The 27,858-nt window shown below is 34.1% G+C and overlaps 1 protein-coding gene and 1 pseudogene across 1 annotated transcript; one reads left to right on the top strand and one right to left on the bottom strand.

Moving 5' to 3' along the window:
* The first annotated feature begins 353 nt into the window (after positions 1–353).
* Positions 354–1,759, top strand: LOC115228920 (annotated as a pseudogene).
* A 16,122-nt stretch (positions 1,760–17,881) lies between these two features.
* LOC115228935 (endoplasmic reticulum chaperone BiP homolog) lies at positions 17,882–26,657 on the bottom strand. Its single transcript, XM_029799383.1, is given in 5 exon segments — positions 17,882–18,972; positions 18,975–19,446; positions 21,546–21,665; positions 23,434–23,540; positions 26,627–26,657. Coding segments are annotated over 5 exon segments (1,821 nt in total).
* Positions 26,658–27,858: the final 1,201 nt, after the last annotated feature.

Genomic DNA, 27,858 nt, shown 5'->3' with positions numbered 1-27,858 from the left:
GGAAATGCGAATTTGTTTTTTGACAGAATTTGTTTTTTTTCCATGTTATATAGTCTGAAATATATACGAATATGCACAGACTTGCTTTCTTTTTGGCTTCAAATGTCTATACTTAGCGAGAGAGACTTATTTTGCTATCTAGTAGTATTGAGATGAGTTGCAGGTAACTCTCTCCAATAGTGACTGTATTTCAAACAGCTCGACTGGATTAATTGAAATACACTCTAAAATCGACTTGAATAAAATATTTAATATAATACTTATCAATTTCTTATCAGATTTATACATTAATCTATCATGGTTAACCCAAATAAATAAAATACCGCACAGATAAACTGTAGAACGTACACAACATGCGTGAGGTTGTACACATTCAAGCTGGTCAGTGCGGAAACCAAATTGGAGCTAAAGTAGAACTACAAATCTAATCCACAATAGTTCTGGGAGGTAATCTCAGACGAACACGGAATAGACCCCACAGGCTCATACCACGGAGATTCTGACCTACAGTTGGAGAGAATCAACGTGTACTACAATGAGGCCTCTGGTATAATGTGTTGGTGTGGAGTACAGGCGGGAAGTATGTCCCTCGTGCTATTATGGTTGACTTGGAACCGGGTACGATGGATGCAGTGAGATCTGGCCCATTCGGTCAGATTTTCCGCCCTGACAATTTCGTATTTGGCCAGTCGGGGGCAGGGAACAATTGGGCAAAGGGACACTACACTGAAGGGGCAGAGTTGGTGGATTCAGTCATGGACGTGGTGAGGAAGGAAGCTGAGAGTTCTGACTGTCTGCAAGGATTCCAACTGACTCACTCGTTGGGGGGAGGAACTGGGTCAGGAATGGGGTCACTGATAATCCACCGAGTGAGAGAGGAGTACCCCGATCGAATAATGAGCACATTCTCAGTCGTCCCTTCTCCCAAGGTGGTGTCTCCCTCTGATCTGAGTAGGTGAGTGATACTGTCGTGGAGCCATACAACGCCACTCTCTCAGTCCACCAACTCGTCGAATACACTGACCAGACATACTGCATTGATAACGAGGCACTTTACGATATCTGCTTCAGGACACTCAAACTGACGACTCCCACTTATGGAGATCTCAATCACCTCGTTTCGGCCACCATGTCTGGCGTGACTACCTGCTTGCGGTTTCCTGGGCAGTTAAATGCTGATCTGCGTAAGTTGGCTGTCAATATGGTCCCCTTCCCTCGTCTACACTTTTTTATGCCTGGGTTTGCCCCACTCACGTCTCGTGGATCGCAGCAGTACCGATCACTGACTGTGCCCGAGTTGACTCAGCAGATGTTTGATGCCAAGAATATGATGGCCGCCTGTGACCCTCGACATGGGCGATATCTCACCGTGGCTGCCATATTCCGCGGAAGAATGTCAATGAAGGAAGTGCTGAACATCTAAACAAAGAACAGCAGTTACTTCGTCGAGTGGATCCCCAATAATGTCAAGACTGCGGTGTGTGATATTCCCCCTCGTGGACTGAAAATGTGTGGAACATTTGTGGGCAATTCGACGGCCATCCAAGAGTTGTTCAAGAGAGTGTCCGAGCAGTTTGTCGCCATGTTCCGTCGGAAGGCTTTCCTTCATTGGTACACAGGCGAGGGAATGGACGAAATGGAGTTCACTGAGGCTGAGTCGAACATGCACGACCTCGTCGTTGAGTATCAGCAGTATCAGGACGCTGCTGCCGATGAAGAAGGCGGATTCGACGAAGAACATGATGAAGAGATTGCGTAATTTTCTATCATTACTTTTTTGATTTGTTTTCTTTTAAAATTCAATAATCCAAGAGTGTTTTTTTATTGTTTCTTTTAGTTTGTTAAACTATTTGAATTTTACGTAAATAAAAAGATAATCGCCGTTGCTTGTTATTTCAGGAATTAAGATTTCATTATTTACAAAAATACAATATCAGCCACCGTCTGATAACCGTCACAAAAATATATTTTAAATGGAAAAATTCTGATTCAGCCAGTAGATAAATATTTTGATAAGCTAAAAAGTGTTAATAAAAAGAATGCTATCTTTACAAATAATTATTTTTTTAATCAATCTCTCCGTTAATGGTTATCGGCTTAATATGGCCTTCAAGAAAAAAAAACTACAAAATTTATATGGATTCTGCTGTCTGCCATTTTCTAATAACCGCCAGATTTCTAGAAGTTCTGTTTTTGGCGGATATAAAAGACTTTACTGTATTTAGAAAGAATTAAAATGTTTAATAACGGTTGTTTGACAAATCAGAATTCAGTTTAATTTTAACCTGTTTCATTCGCTTCGAGTATTCTTAAAAGTGCGTACGAATTTTCCATTATCTGTATGATAATTTAGTCTCGGAAATAAACCTTGATATATGCCGATTTCACACGTGCTAATGTTTTCTCAATTTCATTTTTGTCGTCTTTGCATTTGATAATTTTTTTGCTAACAAGAATAAATTTTCGTAAATTTTGTTTAAAATTGTTTTCCATATCATTTTTTTCTTTTATATAACAATTAATTTCGGTTTGAATTTTTTCCATTTCTTTACGCAGGTCGCTAAGAGCTTTATAAAAACAGAATTAATTATTTTACTACATTTTGTGATATCATATTTGTATGATTCCAATGATAAACATTCATTATGAGATAAATCCATTATAAATATCTAAGCAACAAGTATACTATTTGGTTTTAATATCAATTAAATTTTTTGAGTTTTTTGTAATAAGATCCATTCATTACAGAAATTACTATACTACAAAATAGTTTTATTTTTGATTAGTAATTTATAACAATTAAGTTTAGCTTAGTTGAAATATATGACATTTCTTTAAAAAGTTTAAGGAAACAGACTAAAAAATTTCCTTACGTTTAGTATCATAATTGACAACAAATTATTGTAGACAGCTTGCGGAATACTGACCAAATTCATTAATCTTAGATAATTCTTGTAAAAAAATAATTACTTAATTTAGATAGGAATTTGTTTTTTGAAAAAAACGAGTACCCAACGATCTGCTATTTTGCTCAACGAGTTATGATTTTTAATTCATAATCGAGGATGAATTTGGTCAGTGTTCCGTTTGAGAAACAAAAAAATTGACTCAGGCCGTATTTAATTACGAATTTATCATATAAATTTAAACAAAAATATCATTTTAAAAAGTTATATCAATTTTTCTATTGCTTAATTTTTCCGACTAACATTTTTGCTAAAACTCATCAACAAGAAATCGATTCATTCTGTCTATTCACGTGTCTAATTGAGCCCAAAGTCTTTGAGTTCTCATGGTGGCTAAAGTATCGAAACAGTTTTCCAGTTAGCGAAGCAATGTTATGTATGATGGAGGACTGAAATTTATTTCTGGATTACGAGGGCTGACAGTGTTACCATTGGAACCCGGATAAGAAAACGGTGTACCATCAAGCAACAAGGCGCAGGAGGATGCTAAACGGTCATTATTTACGGAGACATAGTGAAGTCGTCAGGTATATCCGCTTACAAATATAAAATTTGTGGAATAAGAAGTCAAAGAATTTCAAGACTCATTCTGTTCAGTTAGTGTGATGAACAATTTTGTTGAAATACGAGTGATCGCCGTCTCAGGACCGGATTCTGTAATAGAAAACAAAAAGTCAGACATGTTCGTTCTGGAAAAGTCACGGAATACAACTCTAAATGAATAACGTTACATGCTTACTGAGTCAAGTGGAAGTCGCAGAGTTTGACAAATATGACCTCTTGGCTTTTGAGCTAAGTCTGATCCACAAGAAGCATGTGAAAATTGTCTCAGTCCTTCTATTCCTGGACAAAATTGTTTTACGGTATTATAAGCAAGATTAAGATTTTGGTGAGTGCATATATCCAGTCCCTTAATCCAAAAAAGACCATGGAAAAGAAGGTGGAAAAGTTTAAGTAGAATATCCTTAGTTGGCATCATAATCCAAGATCGAGAGAGCACTCAGCCAAGCTGCAGGATGACCTGGAGCCAAGTGAAGGATGAGAGGTTCAAGCACTGAACGAACCGTAAGAAAAGATGAAATAATTAATGTGTCCATGACTGAAAAACAACCACATAATATAAATTACGTTTTTATAGCCACTCGCCGAAAGAATGCCAAAAGTCTTGGTTTAAAAATGGAACTACGGAGGAATCTTTTCCTAGTGTGGCCATTGGGTCAGACTTGATAGCGACTACAGAGAATGAGTGTTCCCGTCAAAGAGATTGGCTCTTCCTCGAAGATTCAGAGAATTGACGGATAGTAGACGCATCAATTAAAAATTAATCATTACTCATTATTTTTTTAATAAATCGGGTTTATAACAGTGTTTCTGAATCACTTATCATGTTAGTTCCTTTTTTAGGAAAATCACTAAAAACATTTTAACCCTAATTAAAATATCAATATTTTATGTTTGACTTTTAGGAAGTATATATCGTGAAAATGTATTGGAACAAAAAATTATTTAAAATATTTGCTATATTTTAATCAAAAAATTATTCATTTTTACAAAGTGCAATTTTAAAAAAGAAAGTATTGAAAGAGTATATAATATTAAAAAAATCAGAAACGTCTGGCAGAAATCCGCCTGTTATGGTAGATTATACGGTCAAGAACGCTTAGTGATAAAGTATAAACTAAAAATTGATATTTTTAACGCTTACAAATTTTCGAGCGAATAGTTTCATAGTATTCGTTTTTAAAACTACCGCCAATTAATTCTGCTATCCGAATAATATAATCATGCAGTTCAGATGAATAGCGATATGACTCGATTAAATCTCGACAAAGAGGACACGATTTATTTTTATATGAAGCCCATCTTACAATGCATTGTCTACAGAAAGTATGTCCGCATGACAATGTTATTGCCTAAATAAATAAAAATTAAAAAAAGTAATTAACCTCCACAAAAATATCGAGACAAATGGAACATGTCATTCGGATTTTGAAAAGCTCGGCAAAATTGTCATTACTTTCTTTACATGGAGAAGTATTTACGGTGATTTCTCTCTTTTTTTTAGCTACGGTCCTAAAGAAATTGAGCATTATACAATAGACATACATTTTCCTTGATTATTAAAACTGAAATAATTTTTACGTTCTCTGCGCTTTTATAATAATTTTAATGCCGGCATTTTGGAAAATTCGTTTTTAATTTCATTAACAGACAAATGGCTTAAATACAATATTTTAATTTGCTATGTTTTAGTCATTAATATTTTGTATTAATTTATTTTTTTAAATAAAATTGAGTTCATTACTCACTTTTGCTTCCTTATCGATTAAGTTAGTTCCTATTCGTCAGAACTATTATTGATTAAAGTTTATTTATTAGTTATTAAAAGATTTGGATACTTTACTTGTCTAAGTTTTATATATCTTGATTAGATCATTTTATCACATGAAAAATAAAATCATTACATGGGAGAATTCAACTTAGAAAGAAATTAAAAAGCAAAAAAGGTCTAAAACAATTTCGGAAAGATGAGATAAATAAGAACCAGAAATAATGTTACTATTTTTAAAAGTGCCTTTAATTATAATATGTTAAACGGATAGCCATGTCGCTATGGGCAGTCTGTCTGTTTACGTGTCACTGTGGCAACTATTTAACAAATTAATATTATGAATTCTGAAAATTGATTAATAAACATGTAATTGTCATTTGTCTGACGAGACATTAACACCGACCTTTTCTCACTATCTGGAAATTCGACCTAAACATAAATTTCGACCTACACCTCTGAATTAGACTATTTTGCAAGTATAGGAATTCTTGGATTCAAATTCATCCAACATTAAAGGAGGATGCGTCCCGTAATCTTTTACAATCCGAACCTTAATAATATTAGAAAATAATTTGTATCTCTTATAAATAAGCTTACCATTTTATTATTTAATAAATCCAGGACAAGAAAAATTTTCATAAAAAAACAAGAAAATATCTTTAGTTAAAATTAACTAAGAAATTCAATTAACTAATTTCATAGAAATATTCCAACTGAATAAAATTTAACTAGAAATTTTTGATTATTTTTGATTTGTTCAAAAAAATCAATGCATGGCATGTCAATGTTCAATTTACAAATTTACTATTTTTAACAACTATATTAAATTCCATTTACAACTCAATAATGATTGGACGGTTTCTTCATTCATTCAATCCAATTTCTTTATTAATTTTTTTCGGCCGATGCTTCTACATCAACCCATTCAGTTTTCGTTCTAAATGAAGTGAACAATGGTTCGAACAAAATAGATATTAATTTTGAAAAACAGTCAGAAACATTAAAACTAATGTTATGGAGCGAAGCGTGATATGTAAACACTGCCTCTTTTGCAGTAAATAAATAGTTTTTACTCTTAATAAATTGTTCAATGCAAGTATATTGAGCTGTTGAAATGCATATTTTATGCTTATTTGATGATAAGTGAGCCTTTATATCAAAGCGACCTGCATGAAAAATTGAGAAACGCGAATAAAACAGCATGCATTCAGCACTATGATCGCTTCCATATATTTTAAGAAATAGATATTCCTTCTTAATAGCTTAGTTAAAAATACATTTTTTCTTTGACGGGAAAGGCATCACAAACAATTTTTAGAGAACGTGCTATATTAAATTTCAAAAAGTTTGATATTATTTTTCGTGAAAATCAACGAACATCTTAAGCTTAACCATGCTAACGAAGTCAAGTCGATGAGATCTGCCCACTCTTTCGAACTGCAGGACCATTCGAACATCCTCAAATAGAAATATGAGCAGAAGATTAGGAGATTGGCTAATTGCCTAAATTAATGCACCCATTCTGACTGACTTGGAAATTGGAAGAATGACTTGTTCTGAGGGGGTGAGAATGTCGTCGAGGGGGTCAGTGCGATGATTATCCAATCTAAGCAGGTTGGGGAGTGTCGTGACGTGCCAGGAGAGGAGTGATGCGGAGATACGCGAGTTGTACACTCAAAAACTCTGTTTTCGGGGATCATTGGACGATGTGGAGATTGTGCAGAGGGACTTGGTCCGTTTCATCCAGAAACTGCAGATTGATAATGAAGATATGAACAACCAACTCAAATGTGAGCGCAATAACACATAACGAGCAATTAAATTATTTTACTACTCAAACAATGCATTAAGCCAAGTCCGAAGATTGTAGACTCCCTAGATAAAGCTACAATAGAATGAGACGGGCATACAATGTTCGGATACTTCATTGTGCTTAGGAGATTGTTCGTTCGACGATTTAAACACATTTTCAAGACAATGCTGTTTCTCGTGGGTCAGACTGTGTATCACGAAGACTGCCTCCTTCAGTTTCTGCGTCAGATATATCACGACCTGCGAAGGACTCGACTCGTCATTCCCCCTCCTTGTCATTCTATCGATCCCTCGAAACAGTTTCTTCGCTGTGGTAATTGTGGCTTGCTCGTAGGCAATGTTTTTGATCAAGTACGCTTTCTGCAAGTTCATGATTTCTGAAATGCCCTAAACAATCACCGTTCACTTGCTCACTCTGCGGGTCCGGTTCTTTACACGAGTATGATAAGTCTTGGATCTGCTTTTTCATGCCACTCACTACGTTCTTCAGACGGAGATTGGCAGCTGTTAACTGTTCAATTCGACAGTCCTCACAAGTCTATTACACAATCAACGCAGTCGACACCTGCATTGTACAGTCCTTCATTTGTCGTTGTGTTTGAGTTTCCGTCGATGGGAATTTTACGATCAAAAAGAGTATGAAAGAAATGGGACATGTAGACGAGTGATTCATTTCTTTTTGAAAAAATTCAACTCATTCGATCGTTTAATGTATGAACAGATTAGCAAGATTATAAACGGGGAAAGGACTCCTGGAAAGTGGAAGTCGCTAAAATCAAAGTCTAAAAAATTATCTAATTCCGAAGAGTTGCGTCCCCGAATTGGAGTACAATATAAATTAATGACGAAATGTGCTAATCTCGAAATTTTGTGAATACTTTTACAAGTTTGATTATCATTTGAATTATTGATATGTTATACACTGGGTGAAATTAGTCTTGGGACACTTGTTTATTTTTAATAAAATATTTAAGTTTTTTCAAAAGTATAAAAGTGCACCAAATTTTTTACATAATAAAACATTCAAAAATAATTCAAAATCGATTTGTTTTAATAAAACTTTGACATTTTAAACAAACAGTATTAAAATCAAATGCTAATTAGTCTTGGGACAAATCCCTTATATTCTCCAAAACTGCATTTAAACGTATGTCATGTGTTAGCTAAATAAGTTCTACAACGGATTAAAGTAATTAATCATCAGCAAATCTTTCGTTACTTTGAATTAAATATTCATTTCAGGCCAAACAATAAGTAAAAAAATCTGACAAAATCTTATCGTTGTATGAATATAGAAGAAAGGACAGAATATTTCGCGGACAAAAAAGTTAATAAATAATTAAAACATCTAAAGATCTCTGCGATTACTTCAGATAAACAGCGAAGTACGTTTTTACTGGCCGGGTATTTTAATAAGTAACTGTTGGAAGGAACACAAATATATTTTCAATCGATTCATCTTTAACTCAAATTGTGGCACAAACCAGTTTCTCAAATAATCGTGACCTCAACCACACCACTAGAATATGCATATAGCGTAGACCAATCACTTTTTTAATTCAAGAATTCAAATTTTGTTCTCGACAAAGATTTTGAGACAAACAAGTGATGACACTCCTGAAGAATCATACCGAGTCAATTACATCTCTCGAATCCCTAGATCCTTCCTCTGTCATTTCCGGGGCTACCAATAGGCTAGTTGTCATGACTGATTTTTGAAGGATGAACCCTTTCGACAACTGCACTTTTTGGGGAAAAAAGAATGGTGTCTATTTATTAGGGTCTGTGGGGCACATAAAATATAATTGCACTCATCTTTTTGCAGTGGGGAATGACACGCATATCCATGTGTTTGACGACCGAGTATTCATCACTTTTATTCGCAGAATGAACAACAACCAATACTGACAGACTGCTGCCACGGTGAGTACATCACAAGCATTGATTGGTTTCCCCCCACTGGAAGGGAATTAGTCATTGCCAGTGACCACCACATTTGCTAAGTTAGTCCACATATCGGAGTACACAGATCTACGACGCCCATATGCTTGTCCCATCATAAATAATATACCACAGACTTGTCTGGAAACTTCAAAGCGACGTATTCCCAGTTTTCTAGTTTAGTACAACGAGAAATTACTGATGGGGATATCCTCTCCATTCAATCACTCGTAGGAAGTCAATATTCAACTTTTATCCAACACTGAAACCTACAAAGTTGTATCTGTGCGTCATAATTTCATTTCTGACTATTTCTTGGGTTTGTAATTTCCCATTTACTCATCACTACTTACAAGGTTTGTCGTCCTCTGTTTTCTCTACTGTTTTTTTATGGACATACGCAGATAGTTTATGTCGGCTCAGACTAAATCAATATTGTTTTGAGATTATTCCAGATTTGTTGTCGTATTTCAAGTCTTTGGACAGTCTTTCCATCTTGAATAATAATCTATGCACATGGAAGTTTTGGTTCTCTGTCTTGAAAAGCAATTTCGACGGAAATATGGAAATTCTATCAGTTAATCTGCCTTTCACGAGTATTGCAGGAAAATGATTCTACTGGGAAATACTTAATAAACTTGTCGCTGTGACCCTTCTTTGCATTCTTTCTTCTAAAATACACGATGGAGGATTATATTTGTGTGAATATTGAACTGTTCGAATGGAGACATCGACATTTGATCATTTGTAAACCGTTCGGTCTATTCTAGTTGAGCGAACGTGCTTACGTGATTTATAAAGTTCTTGGGGACATAAGCGACGAATTCAGAAAGGCAAATCGAACAAAAAATGCGGAAAATATTGGAGGAACTCGGTTCTTTAATTTTGGTGATGAGTGTCATTACCTTTTGTTAGACATGATATTGAAATATCACAAAAGTGTGAATGGGTGGCAGCTCAACATTTGGCTTGATCGGCCTCCTCTAGTCTTCCGTTCCTCTCGAGATGATAAATATTCGACTACAGAAATGAATCCATTAACAATCCGGAAATTAGGAGTACGCTATAGGCATTCTTGTTTGTCAAAAAACGTTTAGTTACACGCCAAAGCCATTTCGCGAATTCTGCTTGTAAAACTCGAGTGTTGATACACGCCCATATTTGGCTAATGCTTGCTAATGAATAAAAATTGCAGTTTTGGTCAAATGTGGGAATTGGACATCCGATTGGCTTTACATTCGTTGTGGAAAACCTATTCAAGAAGACGTAGATAGTTAACATGAATGTTTAGGATTTGCTACTACTACGAACTATGGGATTTCCAATCCGTTTCAATGGTCGCTCTCACATTGGAGTACTTCAAAGTATACTCCGCTATACAACTAGTAGCTAATCGATGGGAATAAAAATAGAATTATACGTTTTGAGGTAGAATAATTTGATTTGAGTGACAGAAAAACATGTACAAAATTCAGAATATAATGCTTGTTCAGTTCAGGGATGTTTATTGTGATATAAATATAATATGGGGATCGATAATATTCAAATGCAGAAATTAAATACACTGTGTTGTTAATTTTTTATTTGTTTTTTTTCTGACGAGGTGTGCTGTTTCATCACATATGAAAACAAATACTGCTCGGATTCCTACTGAATTGATAGCCGACAAAAAATACTAAAGACACAGCCGGTTGATTGCTTCAAACACAGACTGATAGTGAAGACTGTCATGAGGTGTGAATCCGATTTGAATTATCTATATTTATTATTCGTTTTACGGTACAATCTGAACTCCAAATAGACCATCCTTTAGGTCGGTCACCAGTTTGGAAGAAATCATTACGTAGGGAGAATTTCATACAAAAAATTAATTAAAGTGGAGAAATATCTTATGATAATTTTGTTTATAGCTTTCTTCTCTTTGCTTACGATCTGCCTTCTTCTGCCGAACTCACGGGCCGGGATACTGCGTCTGTGCGTGCATTTTTGACGTACAATGTGATCATCGAACTTACCGGAAGGCTTGAAGAGTACTCCCAAATAAGTCATACGATCAACTGCAGCGATTGCTGACCCGTTCAACAATAACCTAGGAACGTAATTAGTATAACTCCTCGTCCTTTTACAGACTTTGAGGGCACTGCACTTGTCCGCACGCATCTTTAGACCCCTACTTCCACACCAGTTTACAAGTCCATCCACAGCAACTACGACACACACTCAGGTTTCATCGAGTGATCCCAGAGGATGATGTCGTCTGCATAGATCACCATTTCAGTACGACTATTGACTGGCATAGGCGCAGAGGCCATAAAGACATTAAAAAGTGTGGGACTCAACAATTGCAGTTAAATAGATATTTTTTCTTCAAAAAACAAGTCCCTACAAATAGTCTGAAATAACTTTTTGATACAAATATTTTACTAAAACCAAGTAAAGTGACAATACAACACTAAAAGAACATAAATATTCGCATTTTGAAGATCATAAATAAAAGGTTATCATTTCAAATAGATTACGGTTCTTTAATAGTTCCATTAATATTTTTCGTAGGAACAACCGTAGAATTCAGTAATGCAGGATAAATACGTTGTACAGTCGTAGCATCACAACTCTCATCAATCTGATTCCTGGCCTCAATCACATTCAGGGTCCTCTAATAATATAAAAATAATCACAATCATACAACAGCCTCCATCCTTACATGTTCACAGTTACCCCGACACTCCGCATTATTCGCAATCTCAATCAACCTACCAACACCTCCAAAACTAAAAATAAACAACCAACCATTCTTCTCGGAAATAATCTTAGAAACCCCTCTACTAAAAGCCAATTTGCTCATAGTTCTGATTGATTTTTGAAGAACACGTATATTGGCCATAAACTCACATTCCACTTGTGAGGGATGTGGAGACTCAAAGAGATAAGCCAAAACAAGTGAAAGACAGTCTGAGTTAATCATATATTCATGATAGCCTTGAATATTAGCCAACAAGACCATGAGACTGCATAACTATCATTATATTTAATTATATTTAACCCAGTCTTTGATGTACACGTTCTTTCCAAGTAGACGGGTCTTACAGGCATTGACAATAATGGACAGACCATCGGCCATGACTATAAATTCAGCAAATGTGTGGTCGTATATCACTATATTCACCAATGCGGATAAACAAGTCGTAAAAATGTCATCTTCGTACGACTTTTGACATATTTCTTGATAAATTATGAGAAATACACAACCTACAAGTCCTTCAACTACCACGGAGAGTGTGTCTATCATTGATCGACTCAGATTTATATTCGAAATTGATTTCTCCTCATAATTTTGAAGGAAAATGGAGGAAATGGTCATTACTGTCTCTAACCTGGCCAGACTACTATATTCCTCCCTCTCACGTACCAATACAACAGCAGCACAGTCCAAAAACCCGTTCTAAAAGTAAAAAAAATAAAATCCAACTTTAAGTAGCTCACTGACAGACGACGGGCAATTAAGAGAAAGGACAAGACACAATTTGACTACACAATCTGCAATATTCCTCAGAGAATAACAAATGGAAATCAAAATTTGAATCCCGCCATTCTACAAACCTCGATATTTAATTATTACCATTAAAACGGAAGAAGTGACTTGAGGATTGCCCCTGCAATGCCGGATTAACGTTTTTACGGCATTTTTGACCACGTCGGAATGTCGGGACTCGGCCATGATTCGAATAATCGTCTTTTTTCAAAATAAAAACAAATTTAAACAGAAATGAGCGAATTCAGCCAAGAATCGACAGTTGCTTTATACGAATTGACAACTTTTGTGATCAGTTTGTCATTCCAAGTCAATAAATCTCCACTCGAGACATTCCTGGCGTGATTGGAGGATATTTTATCAATCAGTTCATTACAGACTGCCAGACATTCGCCATACATCTGATTTATATGGCTAAACTCACCTTTTTGGCCTTTTCCAAGACATTTCGATTGTTTGGCTTTAAAGTGCAGTTCATTTGTACTGCTTTTATGAATTTGGAGTGGAATTCCACGAGGGTTGAGCCTGCCTTTATCATTTTGTTCTTTTTTATGTAACTAAGAATTAAAATAGGGGGATACCATTGGAATTGGTCTAATAAATTGGAACATGATTGAGTTGTAGAAAGACTATCTAATGAGGCTTGATTATGAATAAAATAAAAGTACCAGAAATTGAATGAATTATGGAAATGAAATTACTTTCTGATTTTATTGGAAGCAATGAGACATTTAGTTTGATAAAGTCTTCTTCCAGTGGATGAAACCGCAGGTGATTAATTAATTTAGGTAAAGATGGTGGGACACTAAAATGTCACATATTTTCAAACCTGATTTTATTATTGCCATCTAAATTTGAACAACTTTCAGACATAAAAACAGATTTAAATGTCACCACTAAAATAATTCTACCCCGCCAATAAATTTTACAATCATTAAACAACTAAAAAAACTAATATTAAATAAATATAAATAATTATCCCTTATTAAAATCAATGATACAAAAACAATTATTCAAAATCATATATCATCAGACTGATCGCTGTCACTGACCAAAACAGTTCCCTCATTCTTCATTAAAAGTGCAGTATCCTGAGACCAATTTACAAACAAATCCTCAATCTTCAAAATTTAAAAATATATTAAAAATACACAAGATTGCCTATAAATAGGAGAATTCAGAGAAACTCGACAAGTTCTCTTAGCACTCGAATCATTTCTGCTGGAACCTTCCACCACAGTCGAAAGCAAGCAAACAACCTCCAAAATTCCTTCCGATTTAAGACAAAGACGAATCGGCCTACCCGGCCCCATTATATGCACATTTATCGACTGGTTAAAAACATCTCCAAACCACAAAACAGTCTAAATATCCGAATATTCAAAACCTTGAGATCCTTAAGGTTTAATATCACTGTTGTGTCCTCTCCAGACCATTCGTATGTGTCAAAGTCCTTCACAGCGAGAATTACTTCTGTGTTCATAATTTCATCATCTCCTATCAAATTAGCCTGATTAATTAACCATGTGGGTTATTTCTGATTATAATATGACTAGACGAACACATAAGACTAATCTCGTTTGTGTGGGAATCAAAACTGGCCAGAGTTTGCAGCAAAATTCGACATGAGGCATTAAACGTGACAGAACAGTCAGAAATTATATTATCAGGCACAACTGAAGTGGAGGCCGTGACACAAAATTCAAAAAGTTTTGAGGATCCTATAAAATTTAAAAATATCAAAAACCTGAAATACTTTTGATTTCAAAATGTAAATCAAATAAATCAACATGAAAATTTACGTTTTCGACATTTTTTGATTGAGTTTTTAACGACTTTGCGAATATAATTAAAGTCTGTGAGATTTAATTTTATTGATACTTTAGAAGGAAGGCCACAACGTATAACACTGTTTTGAGTATTTTTAATTTCATATTTTGTAAAAAAATCCACAGAAAGTTGTGCCGAAATAAAAACTGCCTTTGATGCATTTACTGTGCTCAGATTGATCTTTATTAATTAAAAATTTTTAAATAAAAATATAATTTAATATCTGATAGTAATACATTAAGGGAGGTTGCTTCAATTTGTATTTCGGAAGCCGTCTTGATTAGTAATATACATAGTTTTTCAAAAACTATAAAAATATATTTTTTTGTATTAACCCTTAATATTGTAATGCGGAATGGTAAAATCCATTAGTCCACTTTGACATTTAATATAAAAAATTTTATTATTAAAAAATTAAAGTTTATTTTTAATTAAATAACAGAAATGGTTTTTTATCTTTGAATATAGCTTAAAAATAGCTGCTTGGGCGTTGGATAAATTTTCATAATCTAGAAAATTTTTTTATAATGCTCATTAAGAAAGTGTTGATTCATATCTTAGGCGTTTACAAACTAGAAATTAGCATAGTAGATGTGAAGAAGTCAGCATTTTGAATTTTATAAGTTGAGTCTCCTCTCAGAGATTGGTTTATTCATCTCGAGATGGAGTCACGACAGTCGCGAAATGAGCTGGCTTTTTCAACGGATATTTCTCGCGTTATTACTTGGAAATTGCCTGTCCATCCGCTCTGCGACTAATCTAAATTAAACTTTTCTAGGTGAACGAAGCGAGCTGCTGAGCTAGTAGTGGATAAAAATCATCCAAACTCTCAGTTTCCTTAAAATTTAAAAAAATTGAAAAAGTTTTATGAATGACTGTGTTTATGTTAGAAAATCTTCCTAGTTTTTAAATGGTGTTTTGTTTATTGAAGAATCAATAGTTGTGTTAGATCCAGTTTGTAGTTGATTTTTTACTCATGAGCTTTGAAAGATTTATTCGTGTCAAAATTTAGTCTTTCGGCAATCACATGAAATTTAGAATAGGAATTCTGCGATTAATTTTTTAATTTTACACTTTAAATGGAATAAAAAACTTAAAAATTGAGCATTCTTTGACAACTTGTTATATAATTTTCCGTTTTATCGTAAAATCAAAGTGTAAACATTCCTGTTGCAGTTTACAAATTCCAGAGTGGCTATTTCGATGAATAGAATCTGCAATAGTTTGAATCTCACTTTCATTATCTATGAAAATAACTAGTTTGTGCTTCTAGATAGACGGATATTTTTCAATATTTTTCACAAAACCCATTATTATATATAGGAAAAAATTTTAGAGAGGACATGTTGAAAATCTAAAAATAACGCCAAAAAAATTAAATATGTCCCACACGAATAACGTGTGATAAAAATTACATTAAGTAGGACATCTGACAGCCAATGACTTGGTAAAAATGATCTGTTGACAAATGAAATTTACTCATGGGACGCGACATATAAATTAAAATTAATAATTTCGTGGACTGTATTGCACTTGAAATCTCTCGTATTTGTTTAATTTTTCAAAATAATTTTTAATTACGCTCGAACTCTTTCTCGATCGAATCAACTTACTTTAATTAACAACTAATTGGTCGTTTTCCAACTACTTGGATGTCACAAAAGCCACTAGCTCGAACTGGAAACGTCTTCAAGAAAGAAATATTTTTCATTTTCTTAGTGCTGTTGACAGAAAAACCTCAATACTACTTAAATTTAACCACATTACTTATTTGTCTAATGAATTGACGTCATTAAAAGGGATATTTAAATTTGAATAAATGTTATAAATCTATTCTTTCTCCGTAATACAATAAAATTGCATCATTGCATTAATTATAGCAGTACAATAAATGAGTACAGTTAGGTAAACTCATAAATAAATATTTTGTCACGTTTTGGCTATGAATGTAGAAAAATTTATTTGTGTCTTCTCAGTTCTGTAGTTACAACCTATAAATTTTTTCTCTGAGCCTGCGGCCACATAATGACTGTTTGAAGTTAGTTCATCCACATTATTTATAATCTCTCCCGACAAAGAATAAATTCTTGAAATAACATAAATAATATACTTTCTGACAGCCCCAGTCCTCATTTTTATTTCTTCGTTAATTGCATCAAGACACATTTCAAGACTTTTTTGTGCATTCCCACGTAAAATAACTTTTGAAGGTGTCCGGATACTGTTTCCATTTTCATGAACACTTTAATATATATTTTAACTTACTAAATTAAAATTGGAAACTGTTCTGGTACGTTGATTCGACTTTTTATAGTTTGATATTGTTTTGGAATCTGGTCATAAATAAATGGACTTTACTTTTGGTAGTTTTTGAATTCTGACAGGATTGATAGGCTGGGATTTTTGGTCTTCGATGTTGTATCTATAATTACAATAACATATATTTTATCACTCAATTTTTATAAACTTGGACGTATTTCCTGCAACATAAACTTTGTTATTTTCAATTTGAGAAAGTTTTTTTACTTGGTGACCGTTGATCGGGGTCATTATTTTTCGAACACATCCCCAAATAGGCAAAATCCGTTCTGTAAGATGATTTAGGAGTATATCCATGTTTCTGATGTGTCTTGGATTGACAACAAATCTATGTTTATAGAAGGGATCGCCATTTCTGTAGACAGTAATTCTTTTTGCAACCGGAGTTGGATTTCTCATTGGTATTAATTTCGTTTATAATCACTATGACAATAAATTATTTTTATTTTTTAGAGGTGATGTTATATTCAAGACAATAAATCAAAGACTTTTAAAATTAAATAAATTCATTTTTATAAATTTTTTGATAAAAGAAAATTTTGTCTTAAAAAAATCCAAAGTTAAAATAAGTTTTCAAACGCAAATTTTCTATAAAAATAATTTTTTCTTAATCAAAGAAATTAAAAATAAAAATTTAATGGAAATATTGATAAAAAAGAAACTAATTAACTAAGTAATTTTTCTAGCTAAGTCCAGAGCCTTGAAGTGATCAGAGGGTGGCACTCCACGCACCTCCTCCCCTTCTTCCTCCTCTTCTCTGGCACTGGTGAAAATATAATTATTAAAACAATCAATGAAATACACTTAATTATTGTATCATTAAAAAAATATCAGTAATCGACTGATCAGAACTCTTTATTGATTACAAAAAATCAAATTAAATCAATTAAGAAAATTTTCTCATGAATACAAACTTAAATAAAATTATTCATAATTAAAATGGTCAAAAAAAACAAAATATACACGATCATAGTTCTTAAACATAAATTTACTGAGCATTGCCAATAGTTGGAAATTATACAGATTTGTTGCAAATTAAAAACTGATGAATGTTAAAACATATCTCAAGTAGTATCAAAACTAAATCAAAAGTGGAACAAAATAAGAAAAATACACAAAGAACCATATATTAAACACCAAGAAAACTAGCTAAAGTTCTTCAGAAGCTTGATTAGGTTGTGCGGATCCAAATTTGGAAGTGATAGGATGAACGACAGACTCGAATTCAGAGAGACGTTTTTTGATTTCATCCACAGAAGCATTTTTATTGGAATTGAGCCAGTCCAAAGCACTGGAAGTTTCGGTTTCCAAAGCTTTTTTGTCTTCAGAATTCAATTTTCCACCCAATTTTGAATCATCTTTCAACTGTGCGCTGAGCTGATAGGCAGCAGCCTCGAATCTTTGGAAGGATTCAGTCCTTTCCTTGAACAGACGATCTTCCTCCGCAAATTCGACCTCATCCCTGATCATTTTGTCAATCTCCTCTTTCGAAAGACGGTCAGCACTTGAATCAATGACAAGAGACTGAGAAAAGCTTGAGGACTTGTCAACAGCACTGACTGTGAGAATCCCATTCACGTCAATTTCAAAAGTGACCTCAATTTGAGGAGTTCCTCGAGGGGCGGGTGGGATTCCTGAAAGGTGGAAATTCCCAATCTTCTTATTGAACTTGGTCTGATCTCTCTCTCCTTGAAACACAAGGATATCAACACCCGGCTGATTGTCCACGGCTGTAGAAAACGTGTTTTGACGTTTTGTCGGAATGACAGTATTTTTTTGAATTAGTTTGTGCATCACTCCTCCCATAGTTTCAATTCCCAGCGAAAGGGGTGTCACATCCAGCAGAACCATGTCCGAACCCTCACCAGAAAGCACTCCTGCTTGAATGGCTGCCCCAAATGCGACTGCCTCGTCAGGATTGACTCCTCGGGCTGGTTCCATTCCGTTGAAGAAATTCTTGACCAATGTCTGAATGTGAGGAATTCGGGTTGATCCGCCAACAAGAATCACTTCGTCTACATCCGAGGCTTTAAGTCCAGCATCATCGAGTACTGTCTGGACTGGAATTAAAGTTTTCTTGAATAGTTCAATGTTCAACTGCTCAAATCGAGCTCTGGACAGAACTTCCGAAAAGTCAGTTTGTTTGAACAAGTCTTCTATTTCAAGAGTTGCTTGATGTTGAGAGGAAAGCGTTCTTTTTGCCTTTTCTACTTCTCTTCTCAGTTTTTGCATAGCTTTGAATCCGAACGAATATCAACCCCTGACTTCTTTTTGATAACTTTGATGAAATATTCCATCACATTCTGATCAAAGTCCTCCCCTCCCAAATGAGTGTCCCCATTTGTGGCCAACACTTCAAATACCCCCTCATCGATTGTCAAAAGGGTCACATCGAAGGTCCCTCCCCCCAAATCGTAGACCAACACATTCCTTTCCTTCATTTTCTTATCCACTCCATAGGCAATAGCCGCCGCAGTTGGTTCGTTTATTATCCTCAGGACATTCAATCCTGCGATTGTTCCTGCATCTTTGGTGGCCTGTCTTTGAGCGTCGTTGAAATATGCAGGTACAGTCACAATTGCCTCCTTAACTTCCTGTCCCAAATACTTTTCCGCGATTTCCTTCATTTTTGACAACACCATTCCCGATATCTCCTCAGGGGTGTACAATTTCTCATCAATTTGAACATAAAGACGGTCATTTTTGTTTATTAGCTATTATTTTAAACTACAAATGATAACTTTATAGGGCAATTTAGTCATATCGCTCTGTACTGTTGAATCCGTGTACTTTCGGCCCATTAGTCGTTTTATGTCGAAAATTGTGTTTTCCGGGTTTAAAGCCACCTGGTTCTTTGCCGCGTCTCCAATTAGTCGTTCCCCAGTCTCTGTGAAGGCTACGTAGGATGGGGTTATTCTGTTTCCTTGTTCGTTTGGCATTATTTCTACTTTTCCGTCTCGATATATTCCAACACTAGGAAATAGTGGATGCAGTTTATTACCATGAATATGTTGTTCCCAAGTCTATTCCTATCACTATGTTCGAGGATTTGTTAGAGGATGTTGAGAAACTCCATAATAATGAGGAGAACAAGAGGTAACAAAACATTGCTGGTATTTTTCGCAAATCTCGCTTATATAGTCAACAAGTGACACGTAGGAATATACGTGCTGCTCTCTGATTGGTCAATTCAAATATAATTATTTATAATGATTAATTTCAAATTACTTCAAATTATTAAAAAATAATTTTAGTAAATTAATTTTAAAACACTAAGTACATTTATGAATGATTTTTGTAAGATCGCATAATATGAACAGTTTTTGATATATAGAGAGAGGATCTGGAGAGTATTTTGTTCTATTCTGGCTGATAAAGTCCTTTTCTAAAATTTAGTCAGCAATGAGGTTCCGCTTCTAACATTCTAAATTGGGAAGCAGGCATGTCCTATACGGAAGTAAATTAAGAAAGAGATTTATGGTTTCCTAATTTTGATAAGCCTCGGCACAATTTTCAAGTTTTTTGCAGAACTGATTACAAACAAGAATAAACAATCCACAATTGTTCATTTGAACTAAACTGACCAACAAACGCACATTCTCAGCATGTTATTATGTCCAAAGTATAATTTAGCCTTATTTTCTTGCAGAACTATTTTAAAAGTAGAGTCTCGATAACTACAAATTTGATCGAAATAGTTTTGCTAGGCTTTACTTAAATTTCCAAAAATAGAATAGTTTAGATTGTGATGCTGTTTATTATAGTTGATGTTTTTATGCGAATCATGTCTTTAAACAACATTCCATAATTACAACCAAACTATTATCGAAGTTAGAATTAATAGAAGCAAAAATGTCATGAATACAATTTACTTGCCTGAATTGTGCACAAAGTGGATAAGAACAACCCAGAGTACTTAAATTATAGTTTATTTTGTACAATTAGTCCGACATAGTTAATAAGTGAGAGAGACCAATGCCCTATTTTTAATAGTACTAAAATCCAAGCACTAATATTTAATAAGCAATGACTTATTTTAAAAAATTGGTGAATGATGAATTCTTGGACCCCTTTCTTTGGGTTATAGAAACGCCTTCTGGGATCCCTGAAAATTTATGATATCCCATGGCATGGGGATACAAGTTCTAAATAAATAATGTTGAGTCTTTTTGGCAAAATGGGAACTAGAATACAATAATGTAATCATCTAGTTTTTTTTCATATCCCACTCCAATAAAAATGTTAAATGGAATATGCTTCGTAGTGTCATTTTTAGAATTATTATATTCGTAGACAATTCTTTTAATAATTGCATGATATTCTCCAAACATTCCATTTGAAGCGCTTGTAAAAGAGATCCATCGTTTTATAGATTGGTTAAATCTTAAAATTAACAAAATATCTACCTGACCTTGTATCCATGGGCACGTGGTCTTCCACATATGTGCTTAGTGCTAAACTTTGTACACATTTCCTCCATCATATTGTTTTTAAACTCCTTTCCATTATCTGTTTGCAAGATTAATGGAGCTCCAATCATCATAAAAATGTTTTCAATAATAGGCACTATTTCTGTGGCGCATTTGGTTCTCGCAAGTTCTACAACCCCATATTTTGAAAAAAAGTCAATTAAAACGAGAATCTGGATAAATCGTAATACCTATTTAAAGCTGTTATTTATTTCTGAATATCTTCTTAAATCGATCAAATCAGCAATGTATCTATCTCCTGGGCCTCTTGCAATAATAGGAGTGATAACCGGCCTTGTAGCTAGCAATTTTTTGGACTGAAATCGAATAATTTAACCAAATACCTGACAATCAGCACATTTTTCAATTATTTTGCTAATCTCTTCGCGAGTTGCACCATATATCTTTCCCTTAAGCATAGAAAACATTTTATATCTTCCAAAATGTACATAATTGTGCTCACACTAATCATAATTAAATAAATTAATACTTGTATATATTTCAGCTTTAACTCTTGTTCTTCTATGCAGAATAATCTGACTTTTTTATTCCTTTGGTATATGTAGACTATATTTTCCTCAATAAGTATTCGGTTAGCAATCCTACGTAATCTAAAGCGTTCTCTTCTACTGATTCCGTCATCAAATGATCCAAATTGTTTAAAAGTTCTTATTTTCAATAAATCCTCTTGTGATAGTTTAATTAGAAACATTTGTTAACGTGCAAAATTTAAAAATAAAATACAATAATTGAATAATTTTATTATATAGAAAATATTAATATATCCAAAATCTGATCAAGTGACTCTCGTCCGGCGTGACTCACGTCTGGACTGTGACAGTTGTCGTAATTAATTAAGGATCGGATAATAAATTTGAAATCCAACTCCACACTGGTTATTTTTATTTCGTGAAATTTTTGCATAACCAGCAATTCCCCAGAATCGACCCCAACTGTTTTTTATGTTTAAATCTGGCACCTGTTCTTAATGATCCAATATTCTTTGCCTTTTTCTACCCCATATCCGACAAGAGTAACTACATGATATAATTTTGTGCCACAATGAAGATTATCATGAACTCCTATTGAGCTGTACAAACGTTAATAACCTTCACGATAATATTGAAAACTATTAGCTGATGCGTCGAGTCGAACTGTGAGGGGACCAATTTCGATTAACATTTTTAATAATGTTGATTCAGAAACATGATGTCGTTTGACATATTTTAAGACTTTAATTGGATTGTTCTTGTATTTACATGTTTTTTTCTACAATAAATTTGAATTCTGTCACCTTTCCTTCGTATTTGTACTGATCAGTTTTATCTATCCCACCATTGTGAATGATGTAATCATAAACATCTATAACCTTTCCACCTTTACATCCGTCATAATAAAGGCAATCAAGAACATTTTGTTCACTAAAACTAGTCAATCTTCCATATTTGATTGCGTATTGACCTTCTAAACTGCCAAGCTAGGAAAATAATCATTTTTTACAGACCGCCCCGAATATAAAACACGACCCACAAGAACCTTGGTTTTTCACTTTGGTGACTACTTTTTTATCTCTCCAATCATAAGATGATGGAAAATCATATATTTGAGAATCGAGTTCCGTTTCTGAAAAATATTCTGCATAATCAGTCGTGTCATATTGCCCTAAATTATTTAACTGTGAGAATTCTTCGTTTGTCTGATGATATTAACAATAAAAATGATACCATGTCTGCAAACGAATTGATTCCCAGTTTATAAGAGGTGGCATTTTTTTCAAATTCTAAATTATGTTGATCAATCAGAGCTAGATTATTCTGGAAGATAATGCGTCTTTTGAAAAGTTCATTCTGACTGTAAATTTTTGCTACAAAATTAAGATTTATGACAAGCCAACAATGTTGTTTAATAAAATTTAGCCATTTTTGATTACTCTTTGAATCGTATAAACTAGTTAAGTTAGTTTCATGTTGGCTGATTTTTATCCTTAGCATTTGAAAGACATTTTTTGTGAACATGAGTCCTAAAATGAGTAGATTCATTGATAAGAAATAGGTTAGATATGTAGTTCAAATATTTTATTAGTTTTTTAAAATAGCCAAACAAAAAATAAACTATTAAATACCAATAAAATAAATAATTTTTTAGGGTTTTAGAAAATCTGCAATTTTTTATTCTTTCAATTAAACATCAGGATGTTGTCCCTGTGAACACTGTTGAAGGCGTTTCGCATACCCAGGTTGACAAGAAAGGAATTTTCGAGTTGCCTTTAGTGGCCAGTTCTCTCACTCCGTGGGCAGATGCCTCACAGGCACCTCGGACACGAACTGAGGTGGCAGCAACTGAGAGTCAGATCAAAAAGAACATCACTAAGAATGATTTTTTAAGCGAGCCTCCCGAATGTGTTACCCACATCGATGGGTCTGATTCCCCTATCGTTTTTGTTTAATGCTGTTAAGCTTGCCGAGAACAGTAAATCGCGTGCAAAAGGTTGGAGGTTGCCAAAAATCATTCTGTCGCACAATTGATGCAATTGATTTTAGGAGACGTGCACCAATTCAATTTACAATTAAAAAAAAATCTTGAACTTTTAAAGGACGTGAAAATTTGCCACCTTTACAATTTCGAATTACATTTCTGATAATCTCATTCTTGACAGTGAAATATCTTTGTCGATATTTATGTTCAATTTTATTTACGTAATTTCAAAAGGACATTTCTGTTTCCCAGATCCTGGTCCGAGTGGACACCTTTTTTAAACAACAGTTTGACATTCATATTTGTCCGACTCACAACATTCTAGACGGCTGTAAGACTGTGAGCATTGGAATTCGCTAGCAATTTTTAAAACTTTATTCTGGAACTAAAATACTAGCCAATTCACTAAAAGTCGTCTAGTTAACATTTTTATTCACTCCTGACTGAGTCATGTCGAATTTGGATTAAAGTCAACAAAAAACACACGATTTTCACAAAAATTCCAATTTTAATAAAAGTAAATAACTTTGAGATTTCCAGGCAATTATTTGACTCAGCAGTTCCCAAGAGACGGGTATCTGTCTGTGAAAACAAAACAGTCCATAATTTTTTTTGCTTTAAAGCAATCTAGCAAAGTTTAATTAATTAACAAATTTTAAAAACTAAAATCAATATAAATAGATGAAAAATTGGTAATCAATAAATTCGGGTCAGATCTAAGTATTCCAGGGACATGCTCTCCAGTGTTTTTTTAATCACAATCGTCTGAACATATGCACGACTTGAATTTTAGACTTAGCGAGTTCTGGTAGTGCTTGTAAAATTTGGATGTTATTCCATCCCATGTGAGAACCAGTGGTACGATGTTCACATTTTTATTTTGAATAAACGTCAATTCGCTTACCAAAAATCGTATTTATGTAGTTTCTCGACTTCCACATGTTTCAAAGATTGTTAAGAAGTAATCCAAACTTCGATAAGCGTGATGTTCCGAACTTGGTCGTAGACAAAAATGTTTTGTTTAATATTATTGATTTTAGTATCCGTCTTGATCGTCGTGTCCACCCGTATTTCGACCACCTCATTAGAGACAGTCGACTGAACGGAATGGTTCTTCAACTTCCTAGACTGTTTTATCCCATATTTCGGCAGATGTGCAAGTAAATGCACCTTACCACTACATTGAGGCGACGCAGGCAATCGCTGATTAACATTCAGCCACATCTTGTAGCAAGATGATCCAGTTTTTTGGCGGCGTTGGAATGGTTGCAACTACTACCATCGGGTCAAAGAATAAGTTTCGGTCTTGAACCATGCACAGCATTCCCTCCGACCCTGTTCAATTAAATGCTTTCCTTGAAAATCCTTCAGAACGTTCAGTTTGAGGTTTTCCGAAGGTACTTTCTGCATAGGAATTTCTTGATAGTGGCCATGTGTGTTTTCTTAGATCAGAGGGTACCTGAGTGTGTGTCTCGCAGGAGTATCAGGAGAAGGTCAATCCGACTCGCTTATATGCACCACAGAGACCAATTCTCTTCCTAGTCACTCCCTTGGAAGATAAAGTCTATGTCTGTTTCCAGATTTCAACTTGAGTCAATCCGACTGTGAATACTCGGTCTGGAAGAAAAAGACGAAATTGGCCGAGGAGTGAACAGGCCCCCTCTCCTGGAGAGAAGTGGAGGGACTGTACTGAGTGTCGACATTAACTGGGAGTAGACCAACCATGAAAAGACCTAACCACTTCAGTGGAATGATATTCCTCGCAAGGTGTGGTGAACAAGAAAAAATAGGAGCCATCACAGTGAATGAGAGTGGAATGTGGGGAGAAGGACCCTTTCAGGAGTGTTGCCCGTTGGAGGAGGCAGTGGTGATGATGCGGACTTGGTGTGGGAATAGACTAGAGAATTGTGTTATACAAAAAATAACACACAACTGAAAAAATCGCATTTATCTCCAAATGTAAGATTTGGAGGAGGGAAACTTATGGTGTGGGGTTGTTTCAGCTATAACCGAGTGATAAATTTAGTATTTCTGAATGGTAAGATGAACTCTCCATATTATATAAACATATTATCGAATAATCTACGGGAGTCTGCTTTAAAAATGTCTTTAAAAGACTTTATATTCCAACGAATCTGGCGCCTCCACACATCGAAGATCACAAAATTTAAAAAAAAACGTCAAATTAATTATTGGAACACAGTAGCCCGATTTAAATCCTATTTTACATTTATGAATATTTATGAAGAACAAATTGAATAAAAATCCTCCGCAAAACATAAATGACCTAAAATCCAAAATTAAGCACATTTGGGAAAATATTTCAGAACATCTAATACAGAAGCTCAGCGAGAGCATGCCAAGAAGATCTAGTGATGTTTTATGGCAAGGGGACAACATATTAATATGTCGCGTCCCACACGAGCTACCCATCCCATGGTGGTTACATGTCACCTGTCAATAAATAATAATGCCTGTCATGGTGACTGTCAAATTTAATAATTAATTTAATTGCATTGATTTCTAATCAATAATCGTTTCAACAATAAAAATTTATTAAAATAAAGCGTCTACGTTTTTTTAACTTGATTCATATTAACTATTTTAGACTTCCCTGAACTTGTTTTAATCTGTTAAATAAAATAATAATAAAATAGACCTCTAGTCGATTGTTTGACAAAATTTGAACAACTTCAGCAGGTTCGCCATATGGGGATTCAAATCGGTTTAGCCTTAGGGAAGGATTTGTCCCAAAATCCTTTAGAACTCTAACCTAACAATTATTCACTAAAAATACTCCGCTCCCAATTGAAAAATTGTATTTCGATTGATGAACATTCATTTTTTTATTCATGCGTTTAAAATATGGTGAATTTAAATTAAGTGGAGAAAAATTCAATATAAAATCACTAGCATCCAAGTTGTCTAGCATATGTTATTCAAAATTTACCTGAAACATCTAAAATATTTTCTACATCCATATCCTCTGATGATACATGATAAAAATCATCCGAACACTCACTTTCTTTGAAATTAAAAAAATTAAAAAAACTTTTATCATCATGAATGACGGTGTTTATACCAGAAACTCCTCTTAGTTTTTTAAATGGTGTTTCATTTATAGAAGAATGAATGGAGTGCTTTATTGTAAAATAGGAGTGTAAACATTCCTGTTGCAGTTTACGAATTCCAGAATGGCTTTAACGCTAAAAATATTAAATATGCCCACACGAGTAACGAATGATTAAACCACATTAATTATGACATCTGACAGCCAATGACCTCGTAAAAATGATTGATTGACAGGTGACATGTAGCCAGCATGGGATGCGTAACCACCATGGGACGCGACATAATATTAACTAAGCTGTGTTAAATAAAACCGGTTTTTTTTGCGTGTAGTAAATTCAAATTCGAAATATCCTCTAGAAAAAAATAATTAAAAAAGACTTAAGAGTTTACTTTACGAGAATTACAAATTTTGAAAAAATGACATATCATACAATATAAAAATTTATTTGTAATGATCAAGAATTATGGTATGCGTTTCGTCTGAAATATTAAAGATTTCTTTACTCTCTTTGTCAGAAATATTTGAAAATGTACTCTTTTCTTGGGACGTTTCTTTTTCGGTTGGAGTTTCTTTCTCAAAGTAACGAAATCATCAAAATAAACGAAATTCTGCTAAATAAATAACTTAAAAAACAGAAAACAGTGATTATGGATAATTCCTCTCTGTGATTAAAAACATTAAGCTGTGGAAGTAGATCAAATATAACTTGTAGAAAGCCAGGTTACTGGAATAGCTGTATTTTTTATTTGTAATTACTAAAAGACTTGCCGCTGTCTTTTCCTGCGCATGTTATAATAAAATCAGTGAGAGAGCTTCCAGTGAGAGCTTCCAGTGTTATTGGTCATTTTTTAATTTTTAAATCTGCCAATTCTGGACAATTTCTGGCAATAATGTTCAAATCGTCATGAATGTTAACTTCAAGAAAAACAACTATTAATTATATGATGAAACAAAGTTAGTTTAATATGCGCAAACGATTTAGTGCAAAAATGTATTTCCATCGAGATTAAACAGTATTTAAAATAAAGTACTTTATTTTAAATCTATATTTTTAGAATAAATATTATAAGTCACCAGTGACGTGTGTACTATCTATTATCTCATTTTCA

This window comes from Octopus sinensis, unplaced genomic scaffold (assembly GCF_006345805.1).
Source record: "Octopus sinensis unplaced genomic scaffold, ASM634580v1 Contig11382, whole genome shotgun sequence".
In the NCBI taxonomy this organism is placed as follows: Eukaryota; Metazoa; Mollusca; class Cephalopoda; order Octopoda; family Octopodidae; genus Octopus; species Octopus sinensis.
This window is presented reverse-complemented; position numbering and strand designations above follow the sequence as displayed.